At 30.7% G+C, this 22645-nt stretch overlaps 1 protein-coding gene across 1 annotated transcript in view; it reads left to right on the forward strand.

The window, feature by feature from the left end:
• Positions 1-18790, forward strand: part of LOC145269711 (uncharacterized) — a 56237-nt gene extending 37447 nt beyond the window's left edge. Inside the window, exon 2 of the mRNA XM_080125438.1 lies at positions 14391-18790. Coding sequence (XP_079981564.1) covers positions 15453-16364 — 912 coding nt within the window. The 5' untranslated portion in view covers positions 14391-15452 and the 3' untranslated portion in view covers positions 16365-18790. The remainder of the gene's footprint in view (positions 1-14390) is intronic.
• Positions 18791-22645: the final 3855 nt, after the last annotated feature.

Raw genomic sequence — 22645 nt, forward strand, 5'->3', positions numbered from 1 at the left:
AGAGGCATCATTTTCTTGGGAGCCAAACACTGTGTTCATATCCATCAAAAGATCACCTTCAGTGGAGAAAGTGAAAAAGGCACCATTTTCTTGGGAGCCAAACACTGTGTTCATATCCATCAAAAGATCACCTTCAGTGGAGAAAATGAGAGAGGCATCATTTTCTTGGGAGCCAAACACTCTGTTCATATCCATCAAAAGATCACCTTCAGTGGAGAAAATGAGAAAGGCACCATTTTCTTGGGAGCCAAACACTGTGTTCATATCCATCAAAAGAAAATGAGAGAGGCATCATTTTCTTGGGAGCCAAACACTGTGTTCATATCCATCAAAAGATCACCTTCAGTGGAGAAAATGAGAGAGGCATCATTTTCTTGGGAGCCAAACACTCTGTTCATATCCATCAAAAGATCACCTTCAGTGGAGAAAATGAGAAAGGCACCATTTTCTTGGGAGCCAAACACTGTGTTCATATCCATCAAAAGAAAATGAGAGAGGCATCATTTTCTTGGGAGCCAAACACTGTGTTCATATCCATCAAAAGATCACCTTCAGTGGAGAAAGTGAGAAAGGCACCATTTTCTTGGGAGCCAAACACTGTGTTCATATCCATCAAAAGATCACCTTCAGTGGAGAAAATGAGAGAGGCATCATTTTCTTGGGAGCCAAACACTCTGTTCATATCCATCAAAAGATCACCTTCAGTGGAGAAAATGAGAAAGGCACCATTTTCTTGGGACCCAAACACTGTGTTCATATCTATCAAAAGATCACCTTCAGTGGAGAAAAAGAGAGAGGCTTCATTTTCTTGGGAGCAAAACACTCTGTTCATATCCATCAAAAGATCACCTTCAGTGGAGAAAATGAGAAAGGCACCATTTTTTTGGGAGCCAAACACTGTGTTCATATCCATCAAAGGATCACCTTCAGTGGAGAAAATGAGAAAGGCACCATTTTCTTGGGAACCAAACACTGTGTTTATATCCATCAAACGATCACCTTCAGTGGAGAAAATGAGAAAGGCATCATTTTCTTGGGAGCCAAACACTCTGTTCATATCCATCAAAGGATCACCTTCAGTGGAGAAAATGAGAAAGGCACCATTTTCTTGGGAGCCAAACACTGTGTTCATATCCATCAAAGGATCACCTTCAGTGGAGAAAATGAGAGAGGCATCATTTTCTTGGGAGCCAAACACTCTGTTCATATCCATCAAAAGATCACCTTCAGTGGAGAAAATGAGAAAGGCACCATTTTTTTGGGAGCCAAACACTGTGTTCATATCTATCAAAAGATCACCTTCAGTGGAGAAAAAGAGAGAGGCATCATTTTCTTGGGAGCCAAACACTCTGTTCATATCCATCAAAGGATCACCTTCAGTGGAGAAAATGAGAGAGGCATCATTTTCTTGGGAGCCAAACACTCTGTTCATATCCATCAAAGGATCACCTTCAGTGGAGAAAATGAGAGAGGCATCATTTTCTTGGGAACCAAACACTGTGTTCATATCTATCAAAAGATCACCTTCAGTGGAGAAAAAGAGAGAGGCATCATTTTCTTGGGAGCCAAACACTCTGTTCATATCCATCAAAGGATCACCTTCAGTGGAGAAAATGAGAGAGGCATCATTTTCTTGGGAGCCAAACACTCTGTTCATATCCATCAAAGGATCACCTTCAGTGGAGAAAATGAGAGAGGCATCATTTTCTTGGGAACCAAACACTGTGTTTATATCCATCAAACGATCACCTTCAGTGGAGAAAATGAGAGAGGCACCATTTTCTTGGGAACCAAACACTCTGTTCATATCCATCAAAAGATCACCTTCAGTGGAGAAAAAGAGAGAGGCATCATTTTCTTGGGAACCAAACACTCTGTTCATATCCATCAAAAGATCACCTTCAGTGGAGAAAATGAGAGAGGCATCATTTTCTTGGGAGCCAAACACTCTGTTCATATCCATCAAAGGATCACCTTCAGTGGAGAAAATGAGAGAGGCATCATTTTCTTGGGAACCAAACACTCTGTTCATATCCATCAAAGGATCACCTTCAGTGGAGAAAATGAGAGAGGCATCATTTTCTTGGGAGCCAAACACTCTGTTCATATCCATCAAAGGATCACCTTCAGTGGAGAAAATGAGAGAGGCATCATTTTCTTGGGAGCCAAACACTCTGTTCATATCCATCAAAGGATCACCTTCAGTGGAGAAAATGAGAGAGGCATCATTTTCTTGGGAGCCAAACACTCTGTTCATATCCATCAAAAGATAACCTTCAGTGGAGAAAATCATTGGTCTTAGGACTTTCTGAATTTATGATTTACAACAAGTGTATGTTTTTTTATTTTTCCTGAGGAGTTCTTATTTTATATCCATGCCTTATGAGTATTGTGCATCCTTTGAATCATCTCCTGTACTTCATCATTTTTTCATAGAACCATTTCACGAGTTATATTAATTTAACGTAAAATGAGCACACACTTTATGGACATCATTTTTGTTGGGGTGGGTGGGGCAATATAAAATGAACATAATTTAACATAAAATGGGTAATTGTGGCCTGGTAGACAAATACAAAACCTGCATTAAATAACTTGTTTTCTAGGGGTTTTCAGGTGCATTGAAAATGAATATCGCATTTAAAATTTGGGTCACTAACTAGTTTTCACGATACTGAAAAGATACTTTCCCACAGGTTTCATGTAATAAAAATATAAATGCACTCTTACACATACAACAATGGTCACCACTTATAATATAAAATATCGCATTTACGTTTTCCACAAATAAGTAGTTTTCCGGATATTAAGCAATGTAATTCTTTATTTTATAAGTGGTGGCCATTGTTGTATGCGCAATTTCTTCATATCTTGGAAACTGCTTGCTTCCTGGAATTTTAAATGTTATTTTCATATTCAGCAACGCCACAAACCTTTAATAGTGGTAATTTAAAGGATTTATTCAGGGTGAAAAGATGCAACTTTACCAAAATGTCTCAGGGAATATACCGGAATGCCAAATAAAAAATTTTTCCTGTCTTTGTTTTATCATTATTTTCATGGCAGGTGCTCGTATGAGCTCCAATCCCTCGTCCCCCCTCGCCAATCTTTCACGAGAAACACCTGTCTGGCTGAAACTACTGTCAATAATTTTCCCCACTCTTTATCTGTGCCTAAATCCAAATGTAGATTCCATGAGCAAAGCTTCTTTCTTAGAACTGCACGCCAGTGGAACTCTGCCGCTTGCCTGTTTCCCACCTGACTACAACTTGGACGTCTTCAAGTCCAACATAAACAAACTCCTGACAAACCGCCCCCTTAAGTAAGACACTCTATCAAACCCCCCAATACTAATGATTACTACAATACTATCTCATTGATTACTGTACATGCAATAACCCTTATCTCTGAGTGGCCTTCGGGCCTTGATAAGTGGTGACCCCCATGTAAAAAAAAAAAAAAATACATGTTATATTAATAAATTATTGTTTGGCTTTAAATCGAACATATTTCGGTGGTCTTTTCAACATTATCCGAAAAATAAAACCAAAAACATTGAAATGAAAGTCGGTTGTCTGCCCTTGATTCCTTTATAGATGCTGCTTCCCTCCCTCTGCATTGACACAGAATAAAATTTGATTTTCTTGAAAAAAAACTACTTAATCAAATTATGTGGGTTTTGGAATGTTTCATCTTCGTTCCGTTACTGATACGTACATTATACAGACTTTCTGTATTTGCTTTTAATTGCTGACGTAAGTGCCAATCTGAATAAGCATCAAAATTTGTTGTGTGTACAGTTTATGGACCGTGCTATTTTTAGATAGGATTTTAGGATTTTCAAGTTATATTCAAATTTATGGTATCTTTGGTTTATTAAATTGTTTGGTAAAATTACAGTATAGTTAAGACCCACCCTCACCAAAAAAAAAACGCATGTTAATAATGGTCTTTTGAATCTATGCATAAATATCATTGTACCTTTAACGTATGTACATAGATGTGTCACGATTTCCAGATGTTGTATTATTCGATCGGGAGATCCTATTTATTAAAAAGGAAGAAAGAAGGTGATAATATACTATGAACAATAAATTAGTATATAGATACGCTAATTTAATGTTCACAATATGTTATCACGTTCTACCCTTAAGTTTAATATTATTCTTTTACCCAATATTCCATAAAAATTACTTTAACTGTAAATAACATTCTAATTGATGCATTTTTGTAATTTTTTGATATATTACTATTTTTGGCATGACCATTAAGTATGTAATATTTATTTGCATATTAAAAAATCGATCTATTAAAGCACCAAAAAAACAAAGCAAAAAGACAAAGAGGCAAAGAAAAGCTAGAACCGGAAATAAATTAATTTAGTTTAAGTTTATTAAAAAAAAAATTTTTAAAAACAGTTGCTTTTGTGTTCAGAAGCAAAAGTTAAATTCAATCGTAGTAACAATTACGAAAAAAAACATGACGCATAAAAAACGCCGTAATTTGCAGCACTCTAAGCAGGCTAGAAGTTCTAGTATTACAGGCCACATCACAAGCTGTATAATGGACATTTCCAAAGTGGGACAACATCTGGTGCAAGTGTATATGCTGTTCCATACTATAATTGTCATCTGGTCCAGGGCATAACTTTAAAAGACATCCAGTGTTGAGGCTCCATTTGGGGACCGTGAGGAATGTAGAGTTGTCCCTTAGTTACCATCGCTCCCAGGTCCACTTTAGTCCAGAGTGGTAATACCTGTTAGGGCATCAGATGCTATCAAATCAGGCTGTCCAAAGATACTGGTTTCCTTACCAAAAATGCACTAAACATTGAAGGCGACTGGGGACTGCCTGTGAATTTAATACTCCCTTGACACTTTCTCCTTCGGGGGGGGGGGGGATTGAAGCCAGTCCAACTTAATGCAGGGCTTAAAAATACGAAACCAGTCTTACTATAATATAAAGCTAAAAATTAAGCTACCTGCAAAAAATATAAAAATTGAATTTTTTAAAGTCTTTTTCCAAATTTCAGTGTTCTTTTTTTTTAATTCTTTTGAAATTAATACCTTTAGACGGTACAAATTATTGAAATGTCTAGCTTAAAAAGTAACTTTAAAACTGTTTTTTATAAATTGTGTTTTTACTTGAAAAGAGAATTCTTTCTCAAACCGAAACCGCTTAGTGTTTGTTCTTCTATAGACTTTCACATCCTTGTCAATAAAATTTGTTGAAGTTCTTTAATGATGAAGGAATTTCTTTTGTTTCAATTCTCTTCTAAAGGAAAACTATCTAAACCTCCAATACTAATGATTACTACAATACTATCTCATTGATTACTGTACATGCAATAACCCTTATCCCTGAGTGGCCTTCGGGCCTTGATAAGTGGTGAACCCCATGTATAAAAAAAAAAAGCATCTTTTCTAAATGTTGGAGACTACCAAAAACGCTTGCTTTATCTTTCTTCCAGTTATAGCTTTTAACGTCTGCATTTCATAAAGACAGAGTCGAACAAAGCACAACCTGTTCATGAGGTCGAAATATCTGGAACAAATAATTTCTCTTTTTTGGCAGGGCCTGTTTGCCCTGTCATCAACTCGGGTGAAACAAAAATTTGTTGAATTTCAACGAAACAGCAAAAGACTTTTCCTTTCTCTTAAAGAAATTTTCCGAAATTTTAACGACCGTATTTCTTTTCAGACGAACACCTGAAAAACCCAACCCGTTTCTTGAGTTGTAAATTTGAATCTGATTTTAATGAAATGAAATTCCTTTTCCCCAACCCCCCCTCTCCTTCACCCTTGGCTGACTACTAAACTCTCTGCCATGCCAAATAGGAGCAAAAGGATATCATTGGAGACAGCTTAACCACATAGGCAAGCCTCAATGGACAAGAAGTGCAGACCCCCACCATCACCCTTTTACTGCTTAATGGCTGATGACGAGATAAAAAAAAAATTCCCATTATACATTTATAATAAACTAGCATTTCAGCCCAGCATTGCCCGGGTGTTTGGAGGTGTATGTTGAGCAAAATAATTTTTTAAAAAGTTAAAGTTGACGATTGCTTTTATTTGGACAACACTCCCCTAATAAACGGGGCAGCTGCTTTTCCTCGCCAAAGTTGGGTTTTCACCTCATTAAAAACTGTCCCACAGAAAATGTTAACTGCTGAATAGCCATTGCTTAGATCGTCATAAATCTTAACTCCACTGCTTCTATTTGACCTCATTAAGTGGGCACCTGTCAATTTTACTTAAATAAATTCGAACGCCTTTCACTTACTCTTTCTTGCTGGCCAAGCGGTTAACGTCTCACGTTTTTTTACCAACTTTTCCTCAGGGTTTCGAGTTCGATCCTAACTACCTACCAAAACTTTTTTTTTTATTTAAGAGCTCACACACTTCTAAACACCCGGGCAACGCCGGGTGCCCCCGCTAGTATAATATAAAAGGTGGATATATTAGAAGAAAAAGATCCTTCATACCTTTTCTTTCTCCCGAGTTCTATCTTCACTGCTGGGCTCTGTGATGAAACCTGTAACAACCAACATCATAACGATTAAGACACCCGAATTTTCTTCAGAATTTATTCTCAGAGGTTTCACGCAGGAGTCTGTTTACATGTCTACATTGCATGTTCTTTTCCAGCTCTGCTTCCTAGACTTGGAACATATCTTTTCACTTCGGTGACCAAACTCAAAACTCTCCCAATCTAATCTTCTTGACCTGTCAGTTCCGTTACGTCATAATCAAAAGCTCACGTCTCACTAACATGCGACCGCTCATGTATGCAACTGCTGGAGGTCGATCTAGTTATTATTTTGTTTATATTTAACTTAGCTAATTTCTATAAACATCTTCAGTTAAAACCCATTTTTACATTCCAGACCAATTCTATTCTCTAAACAATAAATAACTCCCAATATAAACTATTTTAACAATATCACTGGATGGATAGATAAATAGACAGATAGATAGATCGATAATAACTAATTTAACTTTTAACTCTGCTATTATCTAGCAAAACCTCCTACCTTCTTCACGTGTATAAGTCACCATGTTTATCTGTGTAGCATATATAGGGCATTCTTCATTGTGTAGTGCTGTTCCTCGATATAAATTCAGAAATATGATTTAATTGAGAGTAAGAATAGATTCTATTTTTTATTATTTTTTAAATTATTTTTTTTTTTTACTTGGGATTCATCACTTATGGCCCAAAGGCAGCTCGAGGATAAGGATTAATGAATTTAAGGTGGTGTTGTAGTAATCGTTAGTAGTGTAAATTGGGTAGACTTTGATAATATTTATGGGGCACGGCTCAACAAGAACTTGTTTACATTCGATTTAAAGGCTACCATGTTGTATTCAACTGGGAAGCAGGTCAGGGGAACAGTATTCAATATGTTGGCAGTTCTAGGAAAGAAGCTTTGTTTATGGAATCTGCATTTAGATTTAGATTCAGATAGAGAGTTGGGGAAATCGTATATAGTTGTTGTAGGTAGTCAAGTGTGTTTTTGTGAAAATTTATCAAGGGGGACTATAGATTGGTATTAAGTCAAGCACTTGCGATGAAAATAATGATAAAGCAGAGACAGGTTCACAAGACATCTGTATTTACCACTTATTATTACTTATGTGCTATTAATCCTTGTAACAGTATTTTCGAGGCAATACTAAGACTAAAATTAAAAATTACTGAAGGACTTAGTGTCTGAAGGACTAAGAGCAATGGAGTAAAAAATGTTTTATTTGAAATTTTGCTCAGATTGCCTAGTTGAGCAAGATGGTAAAAAATTAGCCGAAATGCTGTTAGAATAAAATTCCAGGTGAGCAATCAAAATCACAAAAAAATATGAATATCGCAAATGTAAATTAATGAGAAATGAATTACCTCCCTTTGCAGTCACTTTTTATCAGCTAAAAATAATTAAAACCTTTTACTCTCCAACAATTTACTAAACAAAAAACACGGCTGTTAATTACGGTTTAAAATGAGCAATTTTATTTTATTTTATGATTTAAAAAAAGTCATGTTGAGAGAAGACTGTAATTTTTTTCTTATAGATAATTTTACGAATTCAAAAATTATCTTATAGATTATTTTACAAATTCAAAAATTATCTTATAGATTATTTTACAAATTCAAAAATTATCTTATAGATTATTTTACAAATTCAAAAATTATCTTATAGATTATTTTACAAATTCAAAAATTATCTTATAGATTATTTTACAAATTCAAAAATTATCTTATAGATAATTTTACAAATTCAAAAATTATCTTATAGATAATTTTACAAATTCAAAAATTATCTTATAGATTATTTTACATATTCAAAAATTATCTTATAGATTATTTATATATTACAAAATTTATCTTATAGATTATTTTATAAATTAAAAAATTATCTTATAGATTATTTTATATATTCAAAAATTATCTTATAGATTATTTTACAAATTCAAAAATTATCTTATAGATTATTTTACATATTCAAAAATTATCTTATAGATTATTTTACATATTCAAAAATTATCTTATAGATTATTTTACATATTCAAAAATTATCTTATAGATTATTTTACATATTCAAAAATTATCTTATAGATTATTTTACAAATTCAAAAATTATCTTATAGATTATTTTACATATTCAAAAATTATCTTATAGATTAATTTACATATTCAAAAATTATCTTATAGATTATTTTGCATATTCAAAAATTATCTTATAGATAATTTTACATATTCAAAAATTATCTCATAGATTATTTTACAAATTCAAAAATTATCTTATAGATTATTTTACATATTCAAAAATTATCTTATAGATTATTTTACATATTAAAAAATTATCTTATAGATTATTTTACAAATTCAAAAATTATCTTATAGATTGTTTTAAATATTCAAAAATTATCTTATAGATTATTTTACAAATTCAAAAATTATCTTATAGATTATTTTACAAATTCAAAAATTATCTTATAGATTATTTTACATATTCAAAAATTATCTTATAGATTATTTATATATTACAAAATTTATCTTATAGATTATTTTATAAATTAAAAAATTATCTTATAGATTATTTTATATATTAAAAAATTATCTTATAGATTATTTTACAAATTCAAAAATTATCTTATAGATTATTTTACATATTCAAAAATTATCTTATAGATTATTTTACATATTCAAAAATTATCTTATAGATTATTTTACATATTCAAAAATTATCTTATAGATTATTTTACATATTCAAAAATTATCTTATAGATTATTTTACAAATTCAAAAATTATCTTATAGATTATTTTACATATTCAAAAATTATCTTATAGATTAATTTACATATTCAAAAATTATCTTATAGATTATTTTGCATATTCAAAAATTATCTTATAGATAATTTTACATATTCAAAAATTATCTCATAGATTATTTTACATATTCAAAAATTATCTTATAGATTATTTTACATATTCAAAAATTATCTTATAGATTATTTTACAAATTCAAAAACTATCTTATAGATAATTTTACATATTCAAAAATTATCTTATAGATTATTGCACATATTCAAAAATTATCTTATAGATGTTTTTACATATTCAAAAATTATCTTATAGATTATTTTACATATTCAAAAATTATCTTATAGATAATTTTACAAATTCAAAAATTATCTTATAGATTATTTTACAAATTCAAAAATTATCTTATCGATTATTTTACAAATTCAAAAATTATCTTATAGATTATTTTACAAATTCAAAAATTATCTTATAGATTATTTTACAAATTCAAAAATTATCTTATAGATTATTTTACATATTCAAAAATTATCTTATAGATTATTTTACAAATTCAAAAATTATCTTATAGATTATTTTACATATTCAAAAATTATCTTATAGATTATTTTACAAATTTAAAAATTATCTCATAGATTATTTTACATATTCAAAAATTATCTTATAGATTATTTTACATATTCAAAAATTATCTTATAGATTATTTTACAAATTCAAAAACTATCTTATAGATAATTTTACATATTCAAAAATTATCTTATAGATAATTTTACATATTCAAAAATTATCTTATAGATTATTGCACATATTCAAAAATTATCTTATAGATGTTTTTACATATTCAAAAATTATCTTATAGATTATTTTGCATATTCAAAAATTATCTTATAGATTATTTTACAAATTCAAAAATTATCTTATAGATAATTTTACAAATTCAAAAATTATCCTCTAGATTATTACACATATTCAAAAATTATCTTATAGATGTTTTTACATATTCAAAAATTATCTTATAGATTATTTTACATATTCAAAAATTATCTTATAGATAATTTTACAAATTCAAAAATTATCTTATAGATTATTTTACAAATTCAAAAATTATCTTATCGATTATTTTACAAATTCAAAAATTATCTTATAGATTATTTTACAAATTCAAAAATTATCTTATAGATTATTTTACAAATTCAAAAATTATCTTATAGATTATTTTACAAATTCAAAAATTATCTTATAGATTATTTTACAAATTCAAAAACAGGTGAATTGACATCTGTTCCTTTATTATTTATATTAAAAAATTATTTAGAAAAAAAAACAATGTTTTGTGTGTTGAATTTTCATTGAGAAATGGCAAATTTTTAAAATCAATTCTTTTTAGCTTTAAAAGATTAAAAAAGAATTTGTTAAAAATTTGTTTTTAATTCGTCGTTATTTGTTTTATTATTTTATTTATCCCTATATATATAAAATGAACTCATTTTTCCCCTTTGATTTTGACCTTAATAGGATTGAAAATCAAGACATTTCATGCAAATGTAATGTGCACAAGCTACAGCACATTATCTGAGGTGTGTTATAGGCCTATTACCTCTACACTTCCTGGATAATCGTGGATTCCTAAATTTTTTCTGGTGAGAGTTCACGGCTAAAATCGGTTAGAATCAATGGAGTTGTAAAATTTTTCTCTATAATAAATTCATCCTACCCCCGCTACCACTTACACCATTGTGGATCTGTTTACAAGGGACAGTACGAAGAAACACCGGTTTGGGTTTGTATTTGCTTAAAAAAAAATGGAATGGCATTTTAACGTTCCTTTTCGTTATATATTTTCTACTGGATGGAACGCACCATTGGATTAAAGCAAATCGAGGGGTTATTTATGGCATTTTTTTTTCTTTTCGCTTTGCGCTGTGTTTTTTTGGTTTTCGTTTTTCAGAACACGTCCATCATTTTTTTCCCTGATTTATGCTTTTTGTTTTTCTGATTTGTTTTTTTCACTGTTTTTTTTTGGTTTTAGGTTTTGCTGATTTTGTACAGAAGTTTAACATGATTTTTATTTTTATTTTGATATTAAAACAGATAACCCTGTTTCTTCACTTATTCTTTACTTTACCCCCCGCCTTACGGACACACCTCCAAACAATCGGGTAACGCCAGGTACCCCCGCTAGTTTTACTTATAATTTATATTTATAATGCGTTTCAAAATTTTTCAACTATTGTTGAATTTCCACGAGTTCTGCATGCTAACACTGAATTATTTTGGTTTTCAAAACTATATGTACATGTGCCATCTGATTAAGTTCTGTTCATTTTGTTTGGAAAATGTTTTTTTTAAATGATCATCTGTTAAAATAAGCTTTGAATTCGCAAAGCAAATTATATTTGCATTCTATAACCTGACAACATTCGTTCACCATTAAATTATCGCTAACAACGACCATTCTTCTTTGGAATTTTAGTAATAATAAGTCTTCCTAAAGTTCTAGTACTCTTATAACTTGTTTCCTGTATTACAGCATAAAAAGCATAAAATAGAACCCCCATTTAACTCAAGATAAACTACGAACATTTACAGTTTTGAATAATTTTCATCTATAATAAATGAATGGATTGAATGTGCATGGTAAAAAAAATTAAATTTTCATGTGTCATCACCTTCAAAATAATACAAATTAAGATGTTGGAATAAATGGAGGAGAAAAGGTATAATGTTCTTAAAGAGTACTTATTCCTTGTTTCTTTTTCTTAGTTGAGTAGCGGTCACAAAGAGGAGTGGTTTCAGCTTTTTTTGTGAAAGTGGGGCAACTTTTTACTTGACTGCACCTGCGTCGTGTCCTTGGTTTCTTGTTTCCTTCTCTCTACTCGTTTACAAAAATCCTGGGTTTATATTTCTTCTTGCCAGCTTCCACAGACACTTTGGTTGTTAATCTTATTTTTAGCAAATCCCGCTCTCATTGGCTAATTAAGTTTTATTATTTTTCTCTTTTTGACCGGATGGGTGTGTGGCACCTTACTAGTGTAGGTATTTCAGGACAACTTGTTTAATATCAGCCATTTCCCTGAGTCTGGTAAACATTTGTTTATTGTATGCGTTCGTTTTATTTGATAACACATCAGTATTTTAGTAATGCTGAGTTATCTTGGCTTTTTGAAACATCTGTATTTGAATGTCACATAACTAAATTCTATTAATTTAACCTTTAAATGTTTAGTATACTTTTATTTACTTGTTAGAGTCTTTTTTAATACCATGTTATTCTCACCATTAAGTTTCCTATGTGTGAAGGAAGGTATAATGGAAAAGGCATATTGAGGCCTCCATTAAGTCCCAAAAGATTGTAGGGGCAGCTGTGCATGTAATTCTGTGGCAAGGGTTGCACAATCTCCAACCACAGCTCGCCTGAATCGGCACTGCTTGAGTCGAGTGGCAAGCAGAAGTCCAGGACAACTGGAAACAATGCCGAGATAAGCAGAGAGCACATGCAACACCTGCATGTCTCAAATGGTCACCCATCTGGTACTGGCCAGGCTCATCGTTGCTTACCTTTGGTGATTTGGTGGAAAACTAGTTTGTCAAATTCTTTACAAATACATTTCTTTTGTGTCAGTTAATGAAGGTAAATTACTAATTCCTATTTCTTCTTCAGCTAGTCTTAAAACCGCATGAATTATCTACCTTTTGTTTTTATTCTTAATTAAATTCAGTTTTCACAAAAGATTTTATCAAGGATTATTGATAATAACCAATGTTAATTCTCTAGAGTTCGAATGTTAAAGAAATTTAAGTTTCTAAGTAAGTTCTGTTAGAAATTATTGTATCTAGGAAAGCAAATAATTTTCTTGTTGACATGTGAATATGTGAATATTTATGACTAAAGACCGAGTAATTTCAGATTCTGTGAGAGGAGTAAATTTGATGAGGGTGGAATATTTGCCGTTAACTAAGAAGTGAAAAATTATAACATTTATTAAACAGATATGAATGGATGAATAGGGGTGTATGAAAGATTGTTACATTGACTTCTTTTTATATTATTAAAATTTTGATTAATCTTAGAGTAATGTTTCAATTAGAAAACGTATCAGTAATTTTTTAAATATTGAGTCATATTGGCTTTTAAAACGTGCCATATGGCAATTATTTTTACCATTAAATGTTGCTTAGTATGTTTGTTTAAAAAGCAATCTGTTAAAACCTTGCAGTCACAATGTAAGCCATATTTGCATTCTATTATCTAACTTAGGTTTTATGAATTGATTGACGTGAACTAATAGAGCAAACATTTTGTAATTCATATTTTCATACAATTTTGTAATTACTATTTTCATACAATCTTAGTCTTAATTTTATTTATTGTGGACTATTATTTTTTTAGTTGTTTCACAGCGTTTCAGACAACTATTCCTCTGGCCTTGCTCAGGTGGTACCCACAACAGAATAGGAACTCCGAATCTCCAAACTGCATTCACAGCAATTACTGCCTTCCATAGTTGTTGTCGTCTCACCACGTTTTGGCCAAGTAAGCCTCTGGCTGGCTTTGACTAGGATTGAAACCACTATCTTCAGACAATTCTCACCCGAAACTATAGAGATTCAATGTCTCTATCCACTGTGTCACGGGCCTCAAAGGGTGATCAACGTCGAATTTTTTGGTCTTATAAATCCATTTTTATTTATTATCTGATCTGTCGTGAAACAACAACAAAGATGAGGATAATAGTCCGCAATAAAAAAGAAATTAATAAATAATACTCATCTCAATAATAAAATTCCAATTAAATATGTAATCTTAGTCTTGTATTGTTGTAAGCTTTATTCATTATTTCTCTTATTCACAGGTCCTTCCCATATTCAACTTTCTCACCTATATTTTACTTTCTTATTTTTAATCAAAATAACCCATTTCGTTTCTTATGAATTGATTTAGTCAAACTAATAGTAAAAAAATGTTTTAAATATTTAATATTTGTGAAAACAGTTTGTAATTAATATTTTCATGCACACATTATTGATTGTATTGTATTTATTCGTTATTTCCTTTATTCATTTACAGGTTCAATGTAGGATATGCAGAATGGAAACGTTATTTGTTATAAGGATATATGAATAATTCTTCAAAGATTTTAATAAAAATGACGGCGATCCCTGATTTATCATCATTTTCATGGCAAGTACTCGTATGAACTCAAATCTATGGTCTTCCTGGCAAAACTTTTACAAAAAATCTATGGTCTTCCTGGCAAAACTTTTACAAAAAATTACTCAAAACCTTTCTCAATAATTTCCCCTACATTTTATCCATGTCAAAACCTAAACGTGGGTTTCATGAACAAAGCTTCTTTCTCAGAACTGCACAACTGTGGAAATCTGTTCTGTTTGCCTGCTTTCCAGCTGACTACAATATGGTTGTCTTCAAGTCTAACGTAAACAAGTTTTCGATGAGCCGTTCCATATAAGTTAACAAATTTACCGAATCTCCATTACTAACGATTACTATTGTCCAATTTCTACTGTACACTCTTTAACCCTTATCCTCGAGTGGCCTCTTGGCCTTGATAAGTGGTGATACAATATGGTCGTTTTAAAGTCTAATGTAAAAGAAAGTTCTTGATGAGTCATCTCCTTAATCGAATTTAACAAATTCCCACTATAAGTGATTACTACAATTGAATGTTCCGAACTTCCGGTCACGTCATGGAGTAGGGATACGGCATTTCTTTCACTTTCTTTTCCGCCTTCGCATCATGAATTCGAGCCTGCTACCACTTTTCTTTTGGCTCAACACCCGGGCTAGTACATGATAAAAGATTTTTCTTTATTTTTGTTTCTTTGTGTATATGTGGAATTGCACCAACAGAAGCAATCGGAAAGAGGGCAGAAAGGGACAGGTAAAGAGATTCCGCAAGAGAATCAGAAACTTTTAAAGAAAGACAAATAGCATCTAAGGAAGAGAAAGAGAAACAGTTAATAGATAATTTGTTAAACAGACAGTAAGCTACGCGACCGCTTATAGTTGAGGGTGACCCGAAGGCTCCCTTTTCATTGACTACTGTACACTTATTAACTCTTACCTTAGTAAGTGATTACTCCTATATAATAATAAGAAATAGACACTATGGATGTAAATTATCCTCTTGAAGTGTGTGCTACAGCATTTCCAAAGCCAGCAAATTTAAATGACACTGTTAAGAAGTGCTATTCTTGCGAACTGTGTGACTACTCGTCTAATAGAAAAAGTGATGTAAAATTGCACATGCGAAAACATACTGGAGAAAAACCTTTTTCTTGTCAGGTGTGTGGATCTGCATTTTCAAGTACATCTAGCTTAAAGGTTCATGTGCGAACACACACTGGAGAAAAACCATATTCATGTGAAGTTTGTGGCTCTCTATTTTCAGACTACTCATGCTTAAAAATACACTTGCGATCTCACACTGGAGAGAAGCCATATTCCTGTGGAACATGTGGATCCTCATTTTCAGCACCTTCAAGCTTGAAGACACACCTCCGAATCCACTCTGGAGAAAAACCTTACACTTGTAAAATTTGTGGTTCATCGTTTGCACAAAATGCTGGACTAAAATTACACCTGTTACGCCACACTGTGAATAAACCATATCCTTGCGACGTGTGCGGCTCTTTCTTTAAAAGGATAACTAACTTGAAACAACATAAACGGACACACACAGGAGAGAAACCGTTTTGCTGTGAAGTATGTGGATGTTCTTTTTCCAAAAAAGCGCATGTACAAAGACACATGCGTGTACACACTGGAGAGAAACCTTTTACTTGTGAAGTGTGTGGTTCTGCATTTTCAACAACGTCATACTTAAAAGTCCATATACGAACACACACTGGAGAGAAACCTTACAATTGTGAAATGTGTAATTCCTCATTCTCAGATAGGTCGCATTTAAGGAGGCACATAAGGACACACACAGGCGAGAAACCATATTCTTGTGAAGTGTGTGCAGCACGATTTTCACGCAAATACAGCTTAAAAGCACATATGCAAACCCATGTATGACACAAAAAGTAACTGCTATCTAAAAAGACTAACAGAATACTCAATTAAACAGTAGAACATAGTGGTTGAGGTTCTTTTGTACAGGGGTTTGGCAAAAGGATAATTTCCCTTCAAGTAAACCCTAACTATATTTTTAAAATAACAGTATTTAAAGCCCAATAAAATCCCCTCGGTAATGGTACTTGATACGGGAGAACTGGTACACCTCCAAGTAATATCAACTTAAAAGCAGACATGCAAACATATGTATGAGATGAAAAAAACTCCAATCCAATAAAAGACAAGAAAAAAAACATAGTCAATCGGTGAAGAGAAAATTAATGTTTTTCATTTCTTTACTTACTCAGGTTTTAAAAGGTAAAGGAGAATCTTGATTGAATACTTGAATATCTATATATTTCAAATATAAATGTTTTGTTACAGAAAATGTTTGCCTTTATTTTAGAACTTTCACTGGCATGAAATGAAACAAAAAATTCTTTATATTGTCAAATTGGTAGATTATTATCTATATATTAATACGATAATAATAATAATAATAATAATCTATATATTAATACGATAATAATAATAATAATAATAATCTATATATTAATACGATAATAATAATAATAATAAAAATAATAATAATCTATATATTAATACGATAATAATAATAATAATAATCTATATATTAATACGATAATAATAATAATCTATATATTAATACGATAATAATAATAATAATAATCTATATATTAATACAATAATAATAATAATAATAATCTATATATTAATACGATAATAATAATAATAATACTATATATTTTAATACAATAATAATAATAATAATCTATATTTTAATACAATAATAATAATAATAATCTATATATTAATACGATAATAATAATAATCTATATATTAATACGATAATAATAATAATAATAATAATAATAATAATAATCTATATATTAATACGATAGCGTGTGTGTTCTTTTGTATGTCATGCTAACATCCAGGTCGTTAAAGTATTATGTTTTTCTATTTCTTGTCATAAATAATTTTACCAAAAATTCTTCATGAGTTTTGGTTTCGGCTTTGACTACAGCTGATGGCACTTAAGTCATCTATTTTTTTTATAAATAATTTTATCAAGAATTTTTCATGAGTTTTGGTTTCGGTTTCGATTATGGCTGAAGGAACTCAAGTTATATATATATATATATATATATATATATATATATATATATCATCTTCTTTTCATAATTTTTTTATTTCTGTTTCGATTTAAGGTCATGTACCCAAGTCATGTGAATATATTTTTTTATTTTTTAAATCACAACTTTATAATATATAAAAATCGATAGAACATTAACTCTCTAATAATATATACCAAATCTGCAAGAATTAAAATATCATATTTAAGCATATTTTACGACTGGACTTTACTGGGCATTAATGCTAGCTTAGATAAATAGTTTTGCAATTTTAACAAAAGAGCTACAATAATATCAGAGAGTCTCGTTTTACACTGAACATCTACAGAATGCCTACATCAATATATTACATAGGTATGAGTCCCCTGTGGAATTTCCACAAGTCCCGCTAGTTATTATTATTATTATTTATTTACAAAACGACATATAGTTGAAATGGATAAAAAAATTGTATATACCTCCAGATTAGGTCAATTAATGTGTTACATATAAAAGGAGACAGATCCCATCATCATCATCATCATGACGGGCTCCTTGCCTTGTGATTCTTCTTCTCCAGAGTTTCCTGTCTTCCATCAGCTGCCTCAGATCTTCAGGTTCACAGTTGACGTCGTGTGCTATTTGCTGGATGTACGTTGATCTAGGTCGTCTTTTGTTTGAGTCCATAGCAATACATCACTCACCAATTCATGTTTGCTCCTCAGACAATGACCAGCAAATAATAGGCGTCTTTCTCTGATGGTATTAGATATGGCAGGTAGGTTGCCATAAAGTTGCCGCTTCGTGGGATGATTTTGCCAAGATATATTTAGTACTGTTCATAGCATACGGGTGTATGTGCCGTCTAATTTTCTTTCCAATCTTTTGGTGAGTGTCCAGGTTGTAGCACCGTAAATAAGGACAGACTTAACCACTGCCCTGAAGAACTGCCTTCTCAATTTGTTAGTTAGTCCCAAACTCCATACTGAGTGCAGCCCATCCAATGCGGCCCATGATTTGGAGATGCAAATTTTAATATCTTTTATTAAAAAAAAAAATTATTATTGTTTTAACACTTCTTGTGTTATGGAATAAAAATAAACTTTTACATTTTTTAATGTTTTTTAACATGTTTTTTTCTGTTTTTTAACATGTTTTTATGCTTTTAAAAGTTTTTTTAAATTAAATTTTTTTGTTTTGTTTTAGCACTTGTGTTATGGAATAAAAATAAACTTTTTAATGTTTTTTTAACATGTTTTAATGTTTTTTAACATGTTTTTATGTTTTTAAAGTTTTTTAAAAGTTTATTTTGTTTTAGCACTTCTTGTGTTATGGAATAAAAATAAACTTTTATATTTCTTTAATGTTTTTTTACAAGTTTTTTTTCTGTTTTTTTTTAAAAGTTTTTTAATGTTTTTTAACATGTTTTTATGTTTTTTTAAAGTTTTTTAAACTAAAGTTTTTTTGTTTTAGCACTTGTGTTATGGAATAAAAATAAACTTTTATAGTTTTTTGATGTTTTTAACATGTTTTAATGTTTTTTGAAGTATTTTTAAATGTTTTTTAACATGTTTTTATTTTTTTGAAAGTTTTTTTTTAAATTAAAGTTTTTTGTTTTTTTGTTTGTTTTAGCACTTCTGTTATTAGTACAGAATGATAATAATAAAAAATAATAATAACAATAATAAAATAATAATATAAAATATAAAATAATAATCAAAATATAAAAGTAATAAAAATGATAAAATAATTATAATAAAAATACTGATAATAATAATCAAAATAATAATAATAATAATAAATATACTAAAATTATTATTGATAACAATAATATAAAAATAATCTATAAATATAAAAGCGAAAATGTATGTATGTTTGTATGTGTGTTCGCTTTTTCTCTATGTTTACAAAAGGCTTTTTTCAGAGAAGCGGTCAGTCGGTTCACAACTTTTTAAAACTTTTTATATCACATATAAATCGTAATATCTCAGAGTTAACAATGGAGCTCGCCTGTCTATTTAATTTGTTCAACTTCGGGAAGATAAATATTCAATATTTGTCGATTGCCGCATGTGGATTAGTTTTTTTCCTATAATAAAAGCAATACTAATTCTGGCAGTATTTTCCGTCTATCAGCGGAAATGTCCGAAAGCAATCAGCTTTGATCAATGTAGAAATATTTTCCTTATATCAAACAATTGCTATTCAATTTGGACAAGGGGAGCTGTTTACCCCTACCGTCACCGTCTTGGAAAAATAAAAATAAAAAAGCATTCCCGCACTAAATGAAATGCTTCCCTGCAGTCAAAAAGTCATTAAAATGTGCACCTACCAAATCCAAGTTATTAAATAAATTCAAACGTGTTTCCGTTAGCATCTCGCGGTGGCGCAATGGTTAATGTCGCACTCTCTTTTTTTCACACTTCCAACTTTGCCTCAAGGGTTCAGGTTCGATCGTCATACTTACCTACCAAAACATTTTTTTTTTAATTTTACCCCCCCCCACAACAGAGTTTTAATTTACCCAAAACCACACACACCTCCAAACACTTGGGCAATGCCGGGTACCCCTGCTAGTAATAACATAAAAATAATAGTAATAATAATAATAATAATAACATGATTAAAAAATATGATTAAAGTAAGTAATAAGAATAAAAATAATAATCACAAAAAATAATAATAGTAATCAAAGAAAATTAATAAAAATAATGTTAATAATAAAGTAATAATTATATTAAAAAATTATAAAAAGTATTAACAATATAATAATAATAATAATAATAATAATAAAATGGTAATAAAATAAAATAATAATATAAAATAATAATCATACTGAAAAATCCTTATAATACAAACAAAATTTACAGTAATAATAAAAATAATAATAAAATAGTAATAATAATAAAAATATAAAAATAATTCTTAGTCATAATTCATCACGAAATTTTGTTATAAATAATATATGAAAGTGTTATTTTTATTAACACTTCTTGTGTTATCTCAATAAATGAAAAAAAATATTTTAAGCATTTAAATAAAAAAGTTTCTTATACAAAATTTGGTTTCATATTTGATTTCATGCTTCGTGACTTTTGTTCAATATTCACATCAACTGTATCCATCTCCACCATCTTTATTTTGGAAGCGCACTGGTAGCAGTGTCAGAAATTTCGTGAAAACTATTGAATAATTCCACCCGCTATCTTTTGAAGCTTATAACTCCTCGAAAAATGTAATTCAAGCCCTAATTTTTTTTTCAATTAAAGGAGCAAGGACCAAGGTTTCATTAAAAAAAAAAAACAAAAGAAAAAAACAAACAACAGGTTTTAAACTTCGGACTTTACAGGTAAATTTCTAAAAAAACACTACTTTTTTGTTGTTTTAAATTTGAATATATTATTTATTGATCTTTTATCTTCAATTTGTGATATATAAAACTTTGGTACATAAATTAATTATTTACTTTTTAATAGACATTTGAAAATAAAAAAAAACGTTTGTCTAAAATATTATATTCGATTTATTGGAAAGAGCATAAAATTTCACATTGATCCTGAAAATATTGTAAAAATAGAATCAATAGAAAAATTTTGATAGATTTTTAAAGTTTAAAAATTGAAAAATACTGAACTCGTAACATTCAATTAATTTCATTACTATTTAAAAAAAAATATTTCTATTACTTTTTATACAACTTTAATAATTTATTTTGGAAGTATAATCCATAAAGAAAATAAACAACCCACCTTTAAAAGAGAAATTATGAGTTTTTTATATTTTATTCGCAGTTTCGTGTTAGGGGTGTCAAAAATTCCTACAAAAATTCTGATACACCTAGCGCACTGGTTCGAGACTGCCCAATCAAGTGCATACCTTTTCGCCCTGTATTTGGATCTTTGAACGTAACTATACTGTTATTCTTTTATATGTGCTCTGTTATTACATTTAACATACATTGAGCTTTTAAACAAAAAAGATTGGTATACACAAAGTGAAATATAAATGAAGAAATATTTTACCAAAAAAAATGAAACACATATGAGTGTGTATGTATGTATGTATATATGTATATGTATATATCGGGTGAAATGAAAACATTGTCACTCTAGAAAAGACAACATGATCCCATTTCCGTTTGTAGAAAACCAGTTTTCTTTTTTTGTTGCAACCCATTTACTAGTTGGCCAGTTTTGTATAAATCCCAAGAGTGACAGGAGCATTTTATCATGTCTGAAAATCATAAAATGTTCAAGATCGGAGATGTACTGCTGCATAACATGCTTTCTACCGATCCAAGTTATGGCAACAGGACCATTGCCAGCACCCTCAAAATTCAAATCCAGATGGTTCAATGTTTGATGTGGTTTCAAGTGAGAGCCACATCATGCCACCACACGTCTTCGAAGTCGGCTTGAAAGTCAATACCAAAATGTACCTGGATGTGCTGAAGGGTGTTGCGATCCTCTGGTGTAATCAGGTGGCCGCTTACAGACCCTGGGTGTGGCAAAAGGACTCAGCACCAGCCCGCAAGGCCAAATTGACCCAGGCTTAGCTTCAGAAGGAGTGCTATGGCTTTGTACCCTTCCCTCGCTGGTCCCCCTCCTCCCCTGACCTAAACCTACTGGACATGGTTTGGTCATGTCAATAACATCACCAACATGACCTCCCACAACACCAAAGCCAGCTTCATTGCTGCCATCTGCAGAGTATTTGCCAGCGCTTGTGAAAAGGCATGCTCCTAGTGTGACCAGTTGTGCGCGGCCCTCAACAGATCGCCGACTCCCAATGTCATGTATTGTGGATTTTTCGTTCGACTATTCCTCTTATGGTTGGATTGTCATTTTCTCACTGGCGACTGTCGATGGGAACACTCATGGTTTCACAAAAGTAGAAATATAATAAATCATGGAACAAAGAAAAGAAAAACACAAACGCCAATGTTCACATATAAATTGATTGTTGGACTTGTGAGTGTGTGTTTGTGTGTGTGTGAGTGTGTGTGTGTGAGTGTGTGTTTGTGTGTCTTCTCCCCGTTCTATCGATGTTACGTTCGTCTCTATTTCTGTTTCACAGTCAACTCTAAAACTGTCCAACTTCCATCCG

Source organism: Euprymna scolopes, chromosome 45 (assembly GCF_053919585.1).
Source record: "Euprymna scolopes isolate OS-2025 chromosome 45, ASM5391958v1, whole genome shotgun sequence".
NCBI classification, from domain to species: Eukaryota; Metazoa; Mollusca; class Cephalopoda; order Sepiida; family Sepiolidae; genus Euprymna; species Euprymna scolopes.